We start from the raw sequence: 19,274 nt of genomic DNA on the forward strand, positions 1-19,274 counted from the left end.
GGTGTCACGTGGATGGGAATATGCATGGAAATATGCAGATGAGGTTATGCATAGTAAAACTAGGCATTGTAAACTCTATATATGGTTATTTCAGGGAGGAGACGGGGTGGAGATGCATGTACACACAATCTTCCCCTAACCGGGATTTATAAAGGGATTTTTGCACATGTTCTAGCGTACGCATAGTTTTATAAATCTGTTTACTGCAGCCAAAACAAACAGAAAGAATCAAGGGTCAAGAGTCCAACTAAATGAAACATCAACCTCCATAACCACGACTTTACATGAAACATTTTTAATAAAACTCTTGATGTTTGACAGATCGTCAATGTGGTTAGGAAATGGTGAAGCTGGTAATGCCCATTCAAGTGCACTGTATTAGTAAACTCATGTTCACTCTTAAAAATACAGGTTATTTATTGGCATTGACGGTTTCATGAAAACCCTTCAACATCTATGGAAACTTTCAAATGCAGAAAAGTGTCTTTAGAGTGGAAGGTTCTTTAGATTTTTAAAATGTTCTTCAAAATGGTTCATTTAAGAAGTGTTCACTGAAAGATTCTTTGGGGAGCCAAAAATGGTTCTTCTATGGCATCACTGTAAAAACACCCTTTTGAAGCCTTTATTTTTAGGGAATATTGAATGAGGGTGTGATTTTCTTCCCGCTTTGGTTTGTCCGTGTAAAAAAAAACACAGAATGGCTGAAATGAGTTGATCTTTAACCATGGAGACACCTTTATAGAGGTAATAAATAGTAATAGTAATAAATCTGTACAGTATGAGGTAATCATTAGCTCAAGCAGGTCATCGGTCAGTGTTTGATTGTGTTTGTTCAGTGTTTAGCACCAATCAGATTCCTCCTCTTACAGTAACAGAAAGAACAGTATTAACTGCACTAAGTGAAAGTAAATCTAAACTCTGCAGCTGCTGTTCGCTCTGTTTTTCTATTGACCAAATCTTCGACATGTTTCATTTAAAGAGTATCATTTCTTAACATTTTGTGCTGGATTTTTTTTTTTTTTTTTTTTCTTAGAAGTGTTATTCTTGTGATCTGTCTCACTTTCACTAAAGACATTGTTTTCAGCCTTCAATTAAGGATCAACCTTCAACACCTACAGGTAAAGAAAAAAGACTGTATTTTTTTGGCATATGGCATGCAGATTTTTTTTTTTTTTAATAATTTATTTATTAATTTTTTTATAGTTTCAATTATTAAACTATACCTAAAGTATAGTTTAATTATTTAATGAATGAATTCCTGTAGTATAATATAATCAGATATTCAGTTATTTTTAATGCAATTTAAAACCAAATAACACTCCCCACAGGGGAAAAAAAAAAAAGTTTGAACTGTATTTTGTATTGTTGTCATGCAAAACACACATCTTTACTCATACTGCAGACATTATTGTAGGTATTATTTGTTTTTCTGGTTTTATACATAACTCAAAATATGATGCATGTTTATTATTTTTTTTTATTTTATTTTATTATTATTATTTTTTTTAAAGGTCTTTTGAAGTTGTCTAAATTAAACTGTGACAAACACATTTCTTAAAAAGGGGAAAATTCTAGCTAATTTGGCTTTATCTTGAAATTAAGTTTCTACTTTATATAAGTTTTATAAAACATTTTTCCAAGACTGAATCAAGAAATGGTGGTTCAAATTTCAGTTTGTAACTCTGCTGCAAAGGTATTTCCAACATCATTTCACCCCTAAACAAAAAAAAAAAAAAAAAAATGTCACTCTCAGTATAACAGTGTTACCAGCTTCACTTATTACTAACCAGATTGACTTTATTTCTGTCAGACATCTACAGAAGCTCTTATTGGGAAATAACAGAGGTTCAGGTGTTAATGTTTTATTGAAAATATTAGTTTGGTTTGTTTTAGTTGGGTTGTTGCCTATTAAGAATACGTAAGTTAATTGTCTTTCAACAGTTACAGTAGTGTTTTACTAAAACCCTTTCATGTTTGACAAAGAGATTGAAAGGAAAGAAAAGGATGTGATGTGTGGTCAAGTATGGTGTCCCGTACTCAGAATTTTGCACTGAGATTGTGCACACACACACACAGCAGTGAGTAGTGAACAAACACACACCTCACTTCAGTTCTAGTATTGAGGGTGGAGGAGAGCACTGGTCATTCACTCCCCCACCTACAATCCCTGCCAGTATCGAGACTCAACCCTGTGACTTTTGGGTTATAAGTCAGACTCTCTAACAATTAGACCATGACTGCCCCAAAGAAAAAGAAAAGAGAAAGAGAATCAGATCAGTTTATGACATGTCAATGAGAGTCATTAAACTTAGTCAAAGGTTGCAGTTTTACTGAACTGTAAACAATGCTGTTGTGTCTGAAAGATCACTGTAATGTATCAGTGCTGTGAAAAATTATTAAAAATAAAAATTAAATAAAATTAAATTAAAAATAAACTTTTTTTTAATAAAATACTTATGTACAAGAGCTGTGCTTTGAGACACATTTAGTCTACATTCATCATAAAAACCTCAACAAAATATTCAGATATACAGATCAACCACGAATATCAGCACTGCTAAAAATCACAACAAAACAGCAGTAAGAATAAAAGCTAGTACAACTTAAACAGTGTCACCCAGCATGCACTGAGACATGAAGCTTTTTGTTGATTGTCACCATTGCTCATTTTTCTATGTTGATTGTTGATGTCTGATTTTGTTTTATTCTGACTTTAAACTTTTTAATAATGCATCACACCTGTAATCAGTAAATCAGACCACATGATGATGACGATCAATAAGTAGCCGACATTGTCTGATTTCAGCTTAGTTTGGCTTCAAATTGTCATAGAAATGTGGTATCCAAACACACTGTTAAAGCAGCTAGAAGAAGAAACTCAAGCATAAGTCAAGGACCTAAATAAATTAAACACTGAACACATTGATGGTGATCATAAAATTATGATTTTTAATAAAACATCTAAAAGAAATAGTCACTGGGGTGTGTTTCCCAAAAGCAACTATTTGATTTGTTGTCCTTGTGGTCTGGGGTATGTTGGGAACGCATCAAGTCAACTAAAACAAAGAATTAGTGAACATAAGAGTTTTGTTAGAAGAAAAGATCTTAATTACCCTGTAGTGGCTCATTTTCTGTCTTTGAATCACAATGTCTCTCCTAAATCCTGAACTGAACTTGTCTTTGTCCTGGTTCTCCAGTGTAGTCAAAGCGATCACCATTAGTGATCAGAAAAGTCACCTCAGGACAGTTTTGGTGTTGGGAGACTCTCGGTTTAGTGCGTAGGGGAATTTCTACCACAATAACATTAGGGTTAATGCTGCTGTTGGATAACAGTCAGTATTTATATCGAGATCATGAGAAAACAAGAAAAATAAAATATTGCATGACCTCTTAGGCTTCCATACTTGTGGAAATTAGTCACAAACTATGTTTATTAGTTGAATACTTTAAATGAAACACCCCATTTCGTTATTCAAATGCCCCCTTGTAAGTAAACTACTCTGCTGATCTAACTCCATATAGTTTATGTCCTGTATAATTATATTAGCATCATGGCCACAATAAACTCTCTCTCTCTCTCTCTCTCTTTTTTTTTTTTTTCTTCTTTTTTTTTTCGTTTTTCGCTTAGGGTAAAACAATGCAGGAAATGTTTTCGCAGCAATATACAGTTAGTGAACATCCTTCACTGCCCACACTGTTGACTGGTGTATAGACATCACCATGGACCAATGGGATACCAAATGTGTTTACCAGTTGGAGTGAGCTGTTTCGAACTCCAAACAAGCTTCGTTCTGATCAGTTTTGTTCAAAATTATATTATTAGTCCATTTTGCTTACAGTATCTCAGGAACTTGAGTGTAGTTTCAGTGTGTGCTGCATTTGTAGAAGACTAGTGTTACAAACAGAAGTTACTACTGTCAGAAAAACTGACCCAGAGGAAGAGTTACACAAAAACCAGCCAGCATAAATAATAAAATAAAACAGTAAAATAATTCAGCATGCTAACCAAATGTGTTAAACAAATAAACAAACGTAACCCAGCATTTTTTTTTTTTACAGTCTGCATGTTGTTCTTTACACATGTCCTGCACTGACCTGATTCTGATCTTATTCCATACTTTAATTTCAGAGATGTCAGCGATCTGCCTCAGTCCAGATGATCCAGAGATCCGGATTCTTCTGATGGGCAGATTTGGTTCTGGGAAAAGCTCATCTGGAAACACAATAGTGGGAGAAAAGAAGTTTCAAATTAGAAAGCATGAGACTGATGTTTTTGAGGGTCAAACACAGATCAGTGGGAAGCAGGTGCAAGTGTTTATTTCTCCAGATCCACTGGATCCAGATCTGAATGAAGAGCAGCTGGAGCAGATGAAAGACACGCTGGTCTCTCAATGTTCAGCAGGTCTCAGTGCAGTTCTGCTCACAGTTCCTCTACTGGAACCTGTGCAAAATGAGGAAGAGATGCTGGATTATATGAAGTGTTTATTTGGTCCTGAAGTTCAGAAATACATCATGATTCTGTTCACACGTGGAGATGAGCTGGAGGAGCTGGATCAGACCATTCATGAATATCTACAGAAGGAAAGTAATGCAGATGCCCAGCAACTGGTGAATAAATGTGGAAGAAAGTTTCACTGTTTCAATAACAAGAGTAAATCAGAGAAACAAGTCCAAGAACTACTGCAGAAGATTGAAGAAATGATGAAGAAGAATGGATGGAAATTTACCATGAAACAAATGAGGAGAAATGACAGCAAAAGAGGTCCTCCTATCACATGTAAGTTGTTTCAGTATATGTATATATATTATGCTATTATTAATGACTTTAATACAAATATATGGTAATTTGTTTATTAATGACTTTAATACAAATACATAATAATTTGTTCACTTTAGTTTGTAGAGTGTGTTTTATTTCTGATTTGATCTGTAGTTTCAGGAGAGTCTCCAGCCAAAATTCCTGAGAGGACAGATCTCAGACTGGTTCTGCTGGGAAAAACTGGATCTGGGAAAAGTGCAGCAGGAAACACCATCATCGGCAGAAATGTGTTTGAAACTTCAGCTGGTTCAAAATCTCAGACAAAACAGTGTCAGTCAGAAACTACAGTGAGGTTTGATAAAGAGATCACAGTGATCGACACTCCTGGACTTTATGATACTGAACTCAGTGAAGAACAGGTTCAAAATGAAATAGTGAAATGTGTAACATTCACTTCTCCAGGACCACACGCTTTTATTATCGTCATTAGAGTGGGTCGATTCACTGAGGAGGAGAAAAATACAGTGCAAAATCTCAAAGTAGTGTTTGGAGAACAGGTACTAAAATACACCATGATCATCTTCACCCACAAAGATCAGTTAGAGGAGGAAAATAAAACCATTGAGCAGTATCTGCAGGACGGTGATCCAGAGCTTAAAAAACTTGTAGAGAGTTGTGGAAATCGATTCTTCTGTCTGGACAATAAGTCTGCCAGTTTCCCACAGTTCAAAGCTCTGATCAGTAAAATAGAGAAGATGGTGGCAAAAAACAGAGGAACATACTTCACCAATGACCTGTTTGAGAGAACAGAGAAACACATTCAGAAGATTCAGAAACAGAAACTGGATAAGAAAATTAAGCAGCACAAACAGCAGCACAAACAGCTCAATAAAACAGATTGGCAGGAAATATATTGGAGTTTAGTTGAGGAGTCACGACGGGAAGCTGAGCTAAAATTGACCAGTGAGGAGGCTGAGAGTGCAGGAGCCCGTGGTTTTAGGGCAGTTATACATGCATTCAGAAAGATGTGTGCGATTCAGTGAAAAACCACAGTGATTACACACACACACACACACAATATATATATTATGTAGCCAATAGGGGTTATTATGCGTAACGCAGAACCTGATTTTTCAAGTACAGCATGTTCCTGGATCAACATCTTTGTTGACCCTGGAACAACATTGTGATTAACCAATCAGATTTGAAAAAAAAAACAGTTTATAGTTTTTGAGAAGTTTAGGCTTACAATCAGTGTTTGGTGCTTGTACATCAGTGTCATTCATCTATTATTTCCTCTGATTTTAGGGATTTACTCATGGGTAAGATTAGGTTTAGGTGTAGGGATGTGGTCAAGATTAAATTTTTTGATTAAAATGTTGTTCCAGGGTCAAGCAAAAACGTTGACCCAGGAACACATCTAACTCAGCAAAATCAGGACGTGTTATGCGTAACAGACGTCCGTATTCTGTTAAACTGGTCTCATCATTTCCAGTTCAAGCGTTTTGTATATGCTTCGTTAAATATGAGGCTGTTTTACTCAAGATGCCTTCAAAGTAGATACCAAAGATAATAATAGCCATTGTCCATCAGATATTAGGATTGATATCTAAAGTTTTTTATTTATTTATTTATAACATTTAGATATAAAAATGGAACTGTCAACAATAAAAGGAGCCACCTAGTTTAATGGATTATCTTTGAAGTCCATAGATATCATCGTTATTTAGTTCAATGCTGATCCAGTTCAGTTCAATAACTTTGTAAATTCCATCAATTATGAAACAAATGTCATTTAATGGTAAAGCAGAAGGCAATATTCGTCAGTGCTCTCAAATCAATGGTATCACTGAATATTAAGTGTCTTTCCAACCCCAACGATTCAAGCCAAAGGTGACAGTGAAAAAAGTATAAACTCGGTTAGTGACAGAAATGGAGAAACCAGGCTCAGAAGTCTCAGTTCTGTCAGATCATAATGCATCACAAATTTTGGTTATATGAACATTTACACAAACCTTAATATCTCAGCTCAAGATGGTTGTAGAATGATCTTTTTTAAAGCAGTCAGCTTCACGACACATGGACTTCTAAAGATGGACTGACCCTTGAGAGAACTGCTTGAGAGAACCGCTTTTATGATAGATCTTTTTACTGATTTGCTGTAGTTTCTCCAGCTGTGCTGAAGTGAAGCAAATATGTAAAACCACTTCAGTTTGAGCTGAACTGAAGCTGGACCACACACTTTTATTATTGTCAGTAAAGTGAGTCAATTCGCTTAAAAGGAGAAAAGACTCAAAAAAGCGTTTGGAAACCATGATCATCCCAAAGATCAGCTAAAGAAGAGCACCAGTTCAACTCACAATCAGAAATACAGAGAAACAGAAGATGTGTAACTCAGTCAAAGACACAAAAGACACTGGACAAACTTAAATTTTGTATGTTTTTTTCTTCAATTATCTTGTTCATAAGGAAGAGTAAAGATTCTTTATTGCCACTGATTGCTTATAAAAATGTTTTGAATCTACTTAAAAAACATGACATTAATGAACATTAAAAACATTGTCTGAATGTCATTTATGATATGTGAGTGTACTTTTATTACTATATTACTTGTTTTTCAAGATGCAATTAGGTTTTCACAATGTGTGTCGTCATCAGAGTTGCACAGTAGCCCCTCTGATAGTAACTGTCCACTACGACAGCTTTAAGGTGTGTCTCTAGCAGTATAAACTATGTGTTTTTAATTATCATATGTACAAATCATTACAGTTGGAAAGATGAAAGCTTTGTTTCCAAATGACAAAAATAAAGATACAACGAGAGTTTTGTAAGCAGCCAGTCTGTTCATTTGAACTGCAGAGAGGACCAGAGAAAACAGAAATAAATTCTGAAATATATATAAGGCGATTTTATGTTACTAAATATTTACCTATAAATTATGAGCCATTTGTCATCTATAATACCATAGTGTAACCACTAGATTGGATGTATAGCCCTATATATAAACATGGCTGTGTATTCAGTAGCTGGGAACATTATTTTCTCACATAATTTAATTGTATTAGGTTTTGCATGTTGATATATATTTAGACGTTATTAAGATAAATTTAGTTAAGATTGTTTTTGTTTTCTGTTAATTTCTTAAATTAATCTGAAGTGTTGTTTTTTGCATTATCATTGCAGTCAAACCTAAGTACAGAGAAAGCATTAGTCATAGTAGCTTGATCAGACTCACAAAAGCAATCAGAATACTGACTCGACCAGGCCGACATTTTAAAATATATAATATGTGGTGTTTACACACTACACTAAAAAAAACAATGCAGCACAATTCGATCAGTGATTGACAAATTATAATATTCAAATAGCTTTATTGTCATGATAAAAATGTTTCACACTGACAAAGCATTGACAGCGCTTATCAATTGGTGCTGTAAAGTTGGTTTTATGTAGGTCATTCTTTAGACTTTTGCCAAGTGAATTAAGGAACTGTCTCAAAAGTGCATACAATAAATGTTTAGTGGAGCCTCCCTTTATTGAAAGTTGACCATTGCTTATAGTATTTTAAAATCTCATGAAATTATACATATTGAGCAAAATTTCACCTGATGTGGTCATGAATGTAAGCTCTTTAAACATATGTTTCCTCACACAAACAAAAATATGACACCACTGAACAGTCTAACTCACATTTTGAATTATTAATAGACAAATTTGAAAATGCCCTTACAGACAAGCTGCATTAATTGTCGTAGAATTTAATGGTACAGTGGCCTTGCACTATAGGATAGTTGAGGCCTGTTGTTGTTCCTGCATAAAGGACTAACAGTACAAAAAATGACTATAGTCCTATTTAAATGTTAAATGGGTGCATTATATACTAATGTAAATATTTTGAATGAGAAATGTATGTAAATATAAACCAACATTAGGTCACATGATCAAGCACAACAACAACAAAAAAAAAAAAAAAGGTTTTCGATAATTTAACTAATTGTCTAAATTAACAAATATATATATTTATAAGAAAAAAATGTGAATGTGAAATGTGTGAATATAATACAGTGTGGTGTGACATCATTATGCACATGATCAGGAAGTTTTGATTTGAATATTCACTAAAAATAGGCGAAATCCTATTTCCAAAATCTAGTTTGAGTATGATATTTGTCAGGACAGCAATAATAACAATCCAGGGTCATTTAGTCACATTTAGTCAGTCCAGATGAAGTGCCAAATCCTTCAAGGATCCTGAGTTTTTACAGAAAATAATAGATTCAAAATACATTTTCAATTTAACTTTAAATCTTAGAATAAATGAGGTTTAAGAAAAGGGAGAAAGTTACATTAAAAACATACATTTTAACAGCAGATGTTAAATCCACTATTGTTTTATATAGAATTGTTCTATAGTCTACACAGAATTTAATGCTGTTACCTCAGAAGTAACTTTAATTAAATTACAGAAAATCAGGAGTAACTCTTACTTTAGTTTTTCAAAGGAAAGTAATTAAAATATTGTAATGAAATACTTATGCATTACACCCACCACTGAAAATAAAACTGCAAATGACATGCAATTTTAATTCAACCACAGATAGTGATAGAGAGGCCGAATGTCACTACATTTGTCTCCTAAATTGACTTTAATGAGATCATCAGTTGATTAAGTGGTGATTGAGCATTAGTGATGAACACCTGCTGTTAGTAAGCAGAAAAGAGAAACACAAGAACTAACCAGATTGACTTTACTTCTGTCAGACAACTACAGAAGTTCTTATAGAGAATTACATAGGTTTGTGTGTGTGTGTGTGTGTGTGTGTGTGTGTGTGTGTGTGTGTGTGTGAAAATGTGTTTTATTTGAAGTAACTATCCAAATAGGCAAATAGGTTTAGTATTCAAACTTTAGATCAGGCTGTTTTATGATGACAATGTTACTATCAATAATGTAATTTTAGCTTAGCAATGAATGAATGTGTCTGACAAAAAAAAAAAAAAAAAACAAACACACAATAAAGCAGCCAAAGAAATAAACAGAAAGTGTCAAGAGTCCAACTAAATGCAGAGAGTTGTGAAAAATCTGATTAGTTTGTTTCAGTAGTTATGCAGGGTGAACGTGTAGAGTGTGATTATTTTTTTTTTTTTTTTTTTTTTTTTCTGATTTGATCTGTAGTTTCAGGAGAGTTTCCAGCCAAAATTCTTGACAAAACAGATCTCAGACTGGTTCTGCTGGGAAAAACTGGATGTGAAAAAAGTGCAGCAGGAAACACTATCATCGGCAGAAATGTGTTTTTATCTTCAGCTGGTTCAAAATCTCAGACAAAACAGTGTCAGTCAGAAACTACAGTGAGATTTGATAAAGAGATCACAGTGATCGATACACCTGGACTTTATGATACTGAACTCGGTGAAGAGGAGGTTCAAAATGAAATAGTGAAATGTGTAACATTTGCTTCTCCTGGACCACACGCTTTTATTATTGTCATTAGAGTGGGTCGATTCACTGAGGAGGAGAAAAATACAGTGCAAAATCTCAAAGAAGTGTTTGGAGAACAGATACTAAAATACACCATGATCATCATGTAAATGTAAATGTAAATCATTATGTAGCCAATAGGGGTTATTATGCACAACAGACGTCCATATTCTCTTAAATGGGTCTCATTGTTTCCAGTTCAAGTGTTTTGCATATACTTTGTTAAATATGAGGCTGTTTTACTCAAGATGCCTTCAAAGTAGGTACCAAAGATAATAATAATCATTGTCCATCACATATAAGGATTGATATCTAAAGTTTTTTTTTTTTTTAAATAACATTTAGAGATAAATTTTGAATGAATTGTCAACAATACAAGGAGCTACCTAGTTTAATTGATTCTTAACTGAAGTCCATAGATATCACTGTTATTAAATACATGTGTTAACACATCCTTCAACAAGCAGAAGCAATGAGACCTGTTTTCCGGGTTTGGTAAGGTGATGTTCAACATGTACCCTCAATCTCAAGGGACCATTTTAATTCTCCTCTTTTTTAGCTGTAATTTGATCACCTAGCTGTATGTATTAGCATTGCAAAACCACCTTTTTATAAAAAATCAATTATTATTATTATCTTTTTTTTTTTTTTTTTTTTTTTTTTAAAGTTTATATTAACAGCTAGAGAAGCCAAGAGAAAAGGTGATTGGGTGGTGTTGGTTATGTTGTAACATAATCAACATCTGACCTTAACTAATTTAAAGCCTAATCTCTGAGTTAGACTTAGACTGATTGCAGCAGCCTTGTGATTCTAGTGTAAGACCTCAAATGTTCAGTATAAACCGAGTTGTTTCTTCAATTTTTTTTTCTGATCAAAATGTAGTGTGGGGAAAGTATCTATTCAGGCAGAGTGATATCAAGAATCAGCATATGAATCTCAACAATGGTGATTAGACAATTCAACTCATAATTCAGTTCATAATTCATGCTGCAATGCATGATGGGAGCCATGGATGAGTTTTGATTGGTGGCACCCAGAATGCACTGCAACATGCTTTTTGATGGTCACCATTTTTTGCTGCTTGTAAACAACTTTCTCAGTTGTCAACAGCTCACACTGGTGATATATATATATATATATATATATATAATTAACAAATAATTGCATTTGTACTTGTGCATTTTTTCTCCTTCATTACTGTTTTTTTTATTACCAAAAACAGAACATAATGAATAGCTTACACTGCTACAAATTTACATATATAAATGGCAAACATGTAGTCAAGTCAAGTCAAGTCACCATTATTTATATAGCGCTTTTAACAATACACAGTTATGACAAAGCAGCTGTACAGGGTTAAATAGGAAACATTGCGTCAATAATGCAAAAGGCAACAGTAAACACTCAATTTTCAGGTAAAGGCAGTTCATCATTGGATTCAATGATGTCATCATCTAGCTCAGTTCAGTTCAAATAGAATACAATATTGTTTGAAGAAAAAGTGTCCCCAACTAAGCAAACCAGCAGCAAGAAACCAAAACTCCATCTGTGACAGAAAAGCCGTCTAGGTGACGAGGTCTTCACTGGGGATCTGTCTTTGGGTCTCATCTAGTCGATGTGGTCTCTGCTGACATTCAGGGCTGTAGAGGTCGTCTCTAGGTGCTGATACACCGTCTGGGCTGGGTACAGACTGGTACTGAGAAGCTAAACCATTTAGGGCTTTATAAGTATGTATATGTACACACAATGTACACACAAACCATGTATACGTCAAATGACTACATGATTATGATTGTGATAAACATCAATCAGGGCCTAAAATGCATGTCAGAACACCTACTTTTCTAGACATTTGGTTATATGCAGTTTTCATATTATATCAGATTCACCTGCCAAGGAACTTCAGGAGTGGGCTCTGTATTTTTTCAAAAGTGGACATTCTATTTATGAGTGAGGAAGTTAACTTGCTAACAGTGTCTGCTAACAGATCGAGTCAATGAGTAATAAAAAATTTGAGTTCTTTCCTTCCAGTTTAATAATATTACTATGCATTTAATATTACTTGAATGCATTTTTTAACAATGTGCATGTTTGTGTTCTATTATAAAGAAGACATAAAATGGTGCAGTGAGAAATTACATTGGTCTAATTTATTGGCGTATTAAACATTCTATTTAGGAGATGAAAAGACAGAAGTTTGATGCAAGTAAAAAATGAAGAACATTGACAAGTCTTTGTCATTGTTTTGTGCAAAGTACAGAACATTTTGAAAACTCTATCGCTGCACACATGCACTACCTTGCTAATGACACATGCTTATAAAATTCACAAATAAACCTTACAATGACACCCCAATGAACAAAACATCTGAATGACACAATGTGTGTAAGAATTTTTATAGACCACCATGGCGGAGTAGAGAACTGTATCAAAAGCTTTAAAGCATCAACGTAGTTTGTTGTAAAAGTCTCACTGTTTCAAAAGCCTCATTTGACACATCCCTACATCTTTTCTCTTGGTTATAACTCAGTTACAGCAGCCAAACAATAACTAATGTTAAAAAGTCAAGTTTCCAGAGCCCAACTAAAGCGAACACTGACCACTGTAATTGTAACAATGATTCAGAATGCAGCAGCACGACTGGTCTTCAACGAGCCCAAAAGGGCCCATGTCACACCTCTCTTTATTACCCTGCACTGGCTCCCAATTGCAGCTCGCATCAAATTCAAGACACTGATGCTTGCTTATAGAACAACCACAGGCTCGACACCTCCACTCACTGCTACCAATCTACACTCCCTCCAGAACTCTGAGATCCACCAGTGAGCGACGCCTCATTGTACCATCACAAAGAGGCACAAAATTTTTTGGCCAGAGGAGAACTGGCCCCCCGACTGAGCCTGGTTTCTCCCAAGGTTTTTTCTCCATTTGTCACCGATGGAGTTTTGGTTCCTTGCCGCTGTCGCATCTGGCTTGCTTAGTTGGGGACACTTTCTCTTAACACAATATTGCATTTTATTTTATTGTTTTTGATTAACTACCTTTACCTATAATGTGAGTGTTTAATGTTGCCTTTGGCATTGTTGATGTACTGTTTCCTATTTAATACTGTACAGCCGCCTTGTCACAATTCTGTATTGTTAAAGGCGGTATTTAAATAAAGGTGACTTGACTTGACTTGACTTGACAAAATTACTTTCCAGAACATTCTCTTACACCGTTCCTGGCTGGTGGAATGATCTTCCCACCGCTATCCGGAATGCCAACTCCCTAACAACTTTCAAACGACTGCTGAAAACCCATCTCTTTCGACACTACTTGACATAAAAAAAAAAAAAAAAAAAAAAAAAAAAAAAAAAAACTCTACTCTTTTCCCTTTCTAGCTTGTACTTATTTGAACAATGCCTGTTATATGGTAATTTGAGCACTTCGTAGGTCGTTTTGCCTCTTTAGGACAAATCGCTTGATGTATTCCCCACCTGTAAGTCGCTTTGGATAAAAGCATCTGCTAAATGAATAAATGTAAATGTAAATGTAACATAAAAAAAAAAAGATTTTCTCCTTCAGTGATTGTGTTTGTTAACATCAGGTGTCTTCAACAACTCTGCTTTGGGGGCCTGAAAGCACAAGCTTTTGAACATGATGCCTGTATCTTCTCCATGTAACCAAAATGTGAATTTTGGTTACATGGTGGTATTATTATTGTTTAAATTTTACTTAATATTATTGTTTAAATTTTACTTAATTTTTTTGTACAGTGTGGCTAATTTGTAAGCATCTCATTTGATTATTTCTATTTCATTCTTATGTTTGAATTTAATTAATAATATTGCTTGTAATCTGTTGACACAATTTTATTGAATACATAAAGTGTATCACTTTTTACAGTGCAGATAACATTTTAAGCTGTCATATGGTCATGTTACAATGTACCCCACATACGGGGCATGTTGTCACTTTTCACTTCCTTTCTTTTGAGGTAAATAACGAAAAACGTACACACTGTAATTATGAAACAAAGTGACATATTTGTACAAGACAAGTGTGAAATTAATTTTTAATTAATTTTTAAAAAAAAATAATAATTATACTCTGAACCCCACGTGGATTTACACAAACTGAGAAAATCAAAAAGTGTTAGGTTGTGCCCCGCGCTCCCCTAAATATAACCCGAGGTTTATATTCTTTATCTTCTATTACTTTTTTAAACTCATGTCCATTTGTGATTAAACTCGTTGTATTTCACTGTAATACTAATAAAACCATTAAGATCCTCCACATGTTTCCTGTGAATCTACAACTTGACCCTTAAGTTTTTCATTTACTTGTTTCAGAGTAATTCCCTCAAACTGTAGATGTTTAACACCTGTTACCACCTTCTTCTTTTATTTTTAATGGCGGTTGGCAAACCTACTTAGAAGGTGCATTTCCGCCACCTACTGGACTGGAGCAAGATGATATTAGTGACGCCATATCATAATTAATTAATTAGTTAATTAGTTAATTAATTAATTAATTTAATTTAATTAAATAAACCAAAGGAGTATAAAATAAAAATACATTTAATGTTATGCTTCATTATGTGATGTGATCAAATTCTATTTATTATACCTATTGCTTTCAAATAATTAACAATTGAATTATAGACCTTATATTGCACTGCATATTCTTTACTATTGACTTAATTGTTATATTTTCAATATTCAACAAACTTAATTCTTCTATTAATCACATTATTTCTCTTTCATATGCATCACAAAGTAATAGGATTTGCTCTGCTGTCTCTGAAATACCACATTTATTACAATTACCTGATTCATGTTTACCAATAATAAATACTGACTGATTAAGAGCTGTGTGATCAATACAGAGTCTAGATATTATTGTGTCCTCCTTCCTACTTCCAAAGTTTTTCCTTTCCATTTCCAACTTGTTTTTGAATGTTAACACCTGTTACCTGAGGGAAAGTTCCCACCTATATTCTGTCAACAATTACCCTAGAGAAATTTTAGGCAAGAGAGACAACCCAGGAACGACCGACTTAACCGGTATTTATGTATCACACAAGTTAACATTCTCATCATTCATCATTTTGGTCTTAGACCGTGTCACAACACAGGATGCATCCTCAGGCAACTCACAACACCCCTGAACAAAAAGAGGAGACGGAGTGACAATCGGTGAAGGGGCCATTACCAGACACACACACTCACCAGCCAAGTTGTTACCTAAAATGACGTCCACTCCCTCCACCGGCAAAGGAGGACGCACTCCCATAGTCACTTCCCCATTGACCAAATGGGACTGTTGTGCAAGGGAACAGACAGTGTTTGAAATGCAATTCCTCGAATTAATCATTCTTACGGGCATACTGGGCAAAAATGGAAGTATAGAACCCAAAATAAAGGACTCTGACGACCCAGTATCTCTCAGGGCCCTTACTGGTACCCTCTCTTGCCCCTCTACAAGAGAAACAAACCCGTCCGAAATAAATGGTGCATACCCGGTGATGTGTTTAATTTGTGCGGAACAATTTCTTCTTTATTACGGGCGGGTTTTCAGTACTGTATACAGGCGGCACTTGCGACAAGCAACTCATTAAAAGCACAGGCGCAGAATTTTTATTTTTACCACGTCCCTGTTTGCCTTTGAGTACTGGACATTCATTCTTCCAGTGCCCGACTTCCAGACAATAACGACACATAGAATCAGTTATCACCCTCTGAGAAGGTGAATCACGATTAAGACTTCCATTACCCCGATTCCCATAACTAAATCGGTTCTTGTGAGTCAGAACGAAATCATCTGCTAACGATGCAGCTTCAGTGGCAGTGTGAGGTTTATTCTCATTAATATATACTGCAATTTGATTGGGAACGATGTTTTTAAACTGTTCAATAATCATCATTTCGCGTAACTCACTAAATGACTGTACGTTCGATGTTGCACACCAGCGATCAAAATTATTATTTAACTCTCTTGTGACTTCCACGTGCGTTTGTCTCTCACTTTTCCTCCAAGAACGAAAACGTTGCCGGTAAGCTTCTGGAACCAGCTCAAAGGCTTTTAATACAGCAGATTTTACACTATCATATTTCTTTATTTCCTCCACTGAAAGAGCAGTATACGCCTCCTGAGCTTTCCCCACTAGATTGAAGCATAACTGTACGGTCGGTTTCGGGCAATCCTTGTCGGCTATATGCTCTCAAATAACGAGAAAAATACGTATGGATCTCTCTCATTAAACGCAGGCAATAACTTAAAATTGTTAATTATATCAAAGGAATAATCTGCGCGATCAGGAGATGATCTGCCGTCACTTTGAAGTTTCAAACTCTCAAACTTTAGCTGAAACTCCTGATTTTGTCGTTCTGCAGCTAATTTTTGCTCGTGTTTCATTTTTTCAAACTCCGACTCACGCTGTTTCATCAAATCATCTAATTTACGTTTCTATTTCACGAACACGCATCTCCTTTTCGTGTAATTGCTGCATTTTAATGAGTTCCTTCTGCTGCTCAAAGGACAACCCAACGAATGAAACCGATTTTTGAGCTGCAGGATTTACCCCAGCTGTTACTTGTTTGTGCGTAATAGGTAAAATCTGAAGATCGTTCAATTTGTTTCTTATTATTTCTCTGGCCTCGTCTTTTCTCAATCGCCTATCAATGCCACTTAATTCATATCGTTCTACAATTTCCCACAGCTGTTTTTTCGAACACCGATTTAATAGCTCGTCTGAAGGAGCTTTATGGAATTCCTCAACTGATGTCATAATGCGACAATCCGAAAACAACCTTACACAAATTAATTCGAAAACTCGGCCTACCTATACATCAAGTTACAATTCAGCTCAGGTAATTCTTACGGTCCATTTGTGCACATTTTCCACATCCCCACCTAATCCTAACAAAACATTCTAACTAACTTCTCCTAGTCTTCATGCGCTCCCAAGAGTCAAGCCCTTTGAAGCACCCAAATACCGCTGGCGTAGAACCGAACAAACAGTTCAAGAACTAACACCACGGCAGTGCACTCGACCCAGGAGACACACACAAATAATAAACTAAAACAAAAAACACTGCTACAACCTAACAGGGGAGAATTTACAAATACACAAATTCCAAACCGCAAGAACTTGCCTCTTCTGAGCTGACCAACAACGCAACTGATGCTCCAACAAAAGCCTCCTGCTCTCTCCCACCTAATCAACCAAACGAACAAAGTTCAACGTCAACGAAATCAAACCAATGTAAATTAGACGAGCCCCCATATGTTACACCTGGCTCAAAGATATAACATTAAGGGATACAACACGGCGGAATAACTTAAAACATAATATTTATTACAACAAAATTAACCAAAAGAACATAATCAGGACATCAGTATCAGTAGGTTCGATCAGGGTGAATTGTGAGTGAGTGGATGCACAATGAAGTGTGGTCAGCGCTAGTGAATGAATGCGAAACAAAACATAATGTCACAAATTGGAGCGCGGCTCTGGCAAACTGCCCACGCGACAGCGGAGCAGCAGCGCCGACGAACTCTTGCACCACGTTTAAAAACGAGCCATGATGTGCATCAGGTGCACTCAAGTCACGCCCCAAATCAGAAAACCTACAACAGAAAAGAGAAACCAAAATACACAAAACAACACAACTCAGTCCTAACACTTGTGTAAAAAGTTCACTGTAACAGAAGAATCAAGGTTAGATAATGACTACATAATATGTATATGGAGCAAATATCATAGAAAGCTGTATGCAAATATCCATAATATCCATTGAGATGAAGATAAATCTTGCTGTAATCTTATTTGTAGAGAATATTTTATTCTAATACCGTATTCATCACTATTTCATCTTGGTGCTGCAAATTTTTCCTCTCTGCAAAATAATTCAACAAAAGCATTTACTGAGCTCTCATGACTAAAGACTTTGTTCCAGATCAATGTGAATCATCTCAAAAACTCACCAGCTCTTCTTGCACAGATGATCTGAAGAAGAATCACAGTAGGAGCAGCAAACACTGCAAACTCAACAATAATCACAATCACTGCAGGAAAGATGAGACACACAATCAAGAGAAAAAAAAAATCAATCTGTGAAAATAGAAATGAAGTCAAAGGTATAAAACAACAAACAGTGCAAAGACGTGTCGTACCTCTGAATATTGATTCAGCAATCCAACTGTCTTCAGTTTGTGCTGGATCTGTGATCATGGACATATAAACCAAACATCATCATCATCATCACATCATACTTGAGTTTCACATCTTATTGTGGTTGGTTCAATTGTGATAAAACAAGTGTAAATCAGTGAAGTGAGAGACTGCTGATGTGTGAGGTGTTTCAGTGGCAGTTATAATTCATGTCTTCTTTATATGAGAGTGAAACCATAAACTTTTAGCTTGTCCTAAATTAATGACATTATTGATTATTATAATTACTCCAACATGGGTAATGCTAGTGTAACGGAGGCCAGCGAGTAAGTGCTGTGCAGGTAAACCTCACTCCCCTGACCTCAAGAGATGCACTAGCGACTGACGCTAGAGGTTGCAGCCTTTAGCCTCCTTGCTAGTGCGTCTGCCTCCCATGCCGGAGACCCGGGCTCGAACCCGGGACCAGCTCGGAGCGGTGTGTGAGTAGAACCCGGGTGGAGGGGTTACACTAGGCTATTCTGATTTGTAAAATAGTACAGTCTATTAGGGCCTGTATGACCCATGTAAGAGGGCAATTTTAGAATTTTTAAGCATTTTTATGCATTTTATAGCTTTGATCATTATATTTTACAATGCCAAACTTAAGAGTAAATTGTGTGTGTGATGTAATGGGATAAAACATTGATAATGGGTTTTCAAGGTTTTTAACTTTTTCTGCAAAGCTATTAACAAATAACTAACTAATAATGCCATTAGGCGCTTTCACACTTTCTAGGAACTACCCAGTGTAACGGTTGTTCCTTTGCGTTGTGTTGATTTTTATTTGAATAAAGGATTTTCCACACACAGCTGGTTTTGGTTTTGATTAAATTGTAGTGCCT

At 35.5% G+C, this 19,274-nt stretch overlaps 1 protein-coding gene and 1 pseudogene across 1 annotated transcript; one reads left to right on the forward strand and one right to left on the reverse strand.

Annotated features, from left to right (window-relative positions):
* The window catches only part of LOC127158007 (neural cell adhesion molecule 2-like), a 122,523-nt pseudogene that overhangs the window by 101,423 nt on the left and 1,826 nt on the right, over positions 1–19,274 (reverse strand).
* LOC127158009 (GTPase IMAP family member 9-like) lies at positions 924–7,050 on the forward strand. The gene is made up of 3 exons (XM_051101167.1): positions 924–1,118; positions 4,130–4,777; positions 4,934–7,050. Exons 2-3 carry the CDS (start codon positions 4,132–4,134, stop codon positions 5,800–5,802), a joined length of 1,515 nt encoding a protein of 504 aa, XP_050957124.1. The 5' UTR covers positions 924–1,118; positions 4,130–4,131; the 3' UTR covers positions 5,803–7,050.

This window comes from Labeo rohita, unplaced genomic scaffold (genome assembly GCF_022985175.1).
Source record: "Labeo rohita strain BAU-BD-2019 unplaced genomic scaffold, IGBB_LRoh.1.0 scaffold_130, whole genome shotgun sequence".
Classification (NCBI taxonomy): Eukaryota; Metazoa; Chordata; class Actinopteri; order Cypriniformes; family Cyprinidae; genus Labeo; species Labeo rohita.

What these genes read in the sequence shown, in the direction of transcription:
- LOC127158009 (XM_051101167.1), top strand. Translation starts at nt 4,132, where the DNA reads ATGTCAGCGATCTGCCTCAGTCCAGATGATCCAGAGATCCGGATTCTT. An exon ending in AAGAGGTCCTCCTATCACAT is followed by an intron (nt 4,778 to 4,933) that starts GTAAGTTGTTTC and finishes TTTGATCTGTAG; the next exon opens with TTTCAGGAGAGTCTCCAGCC.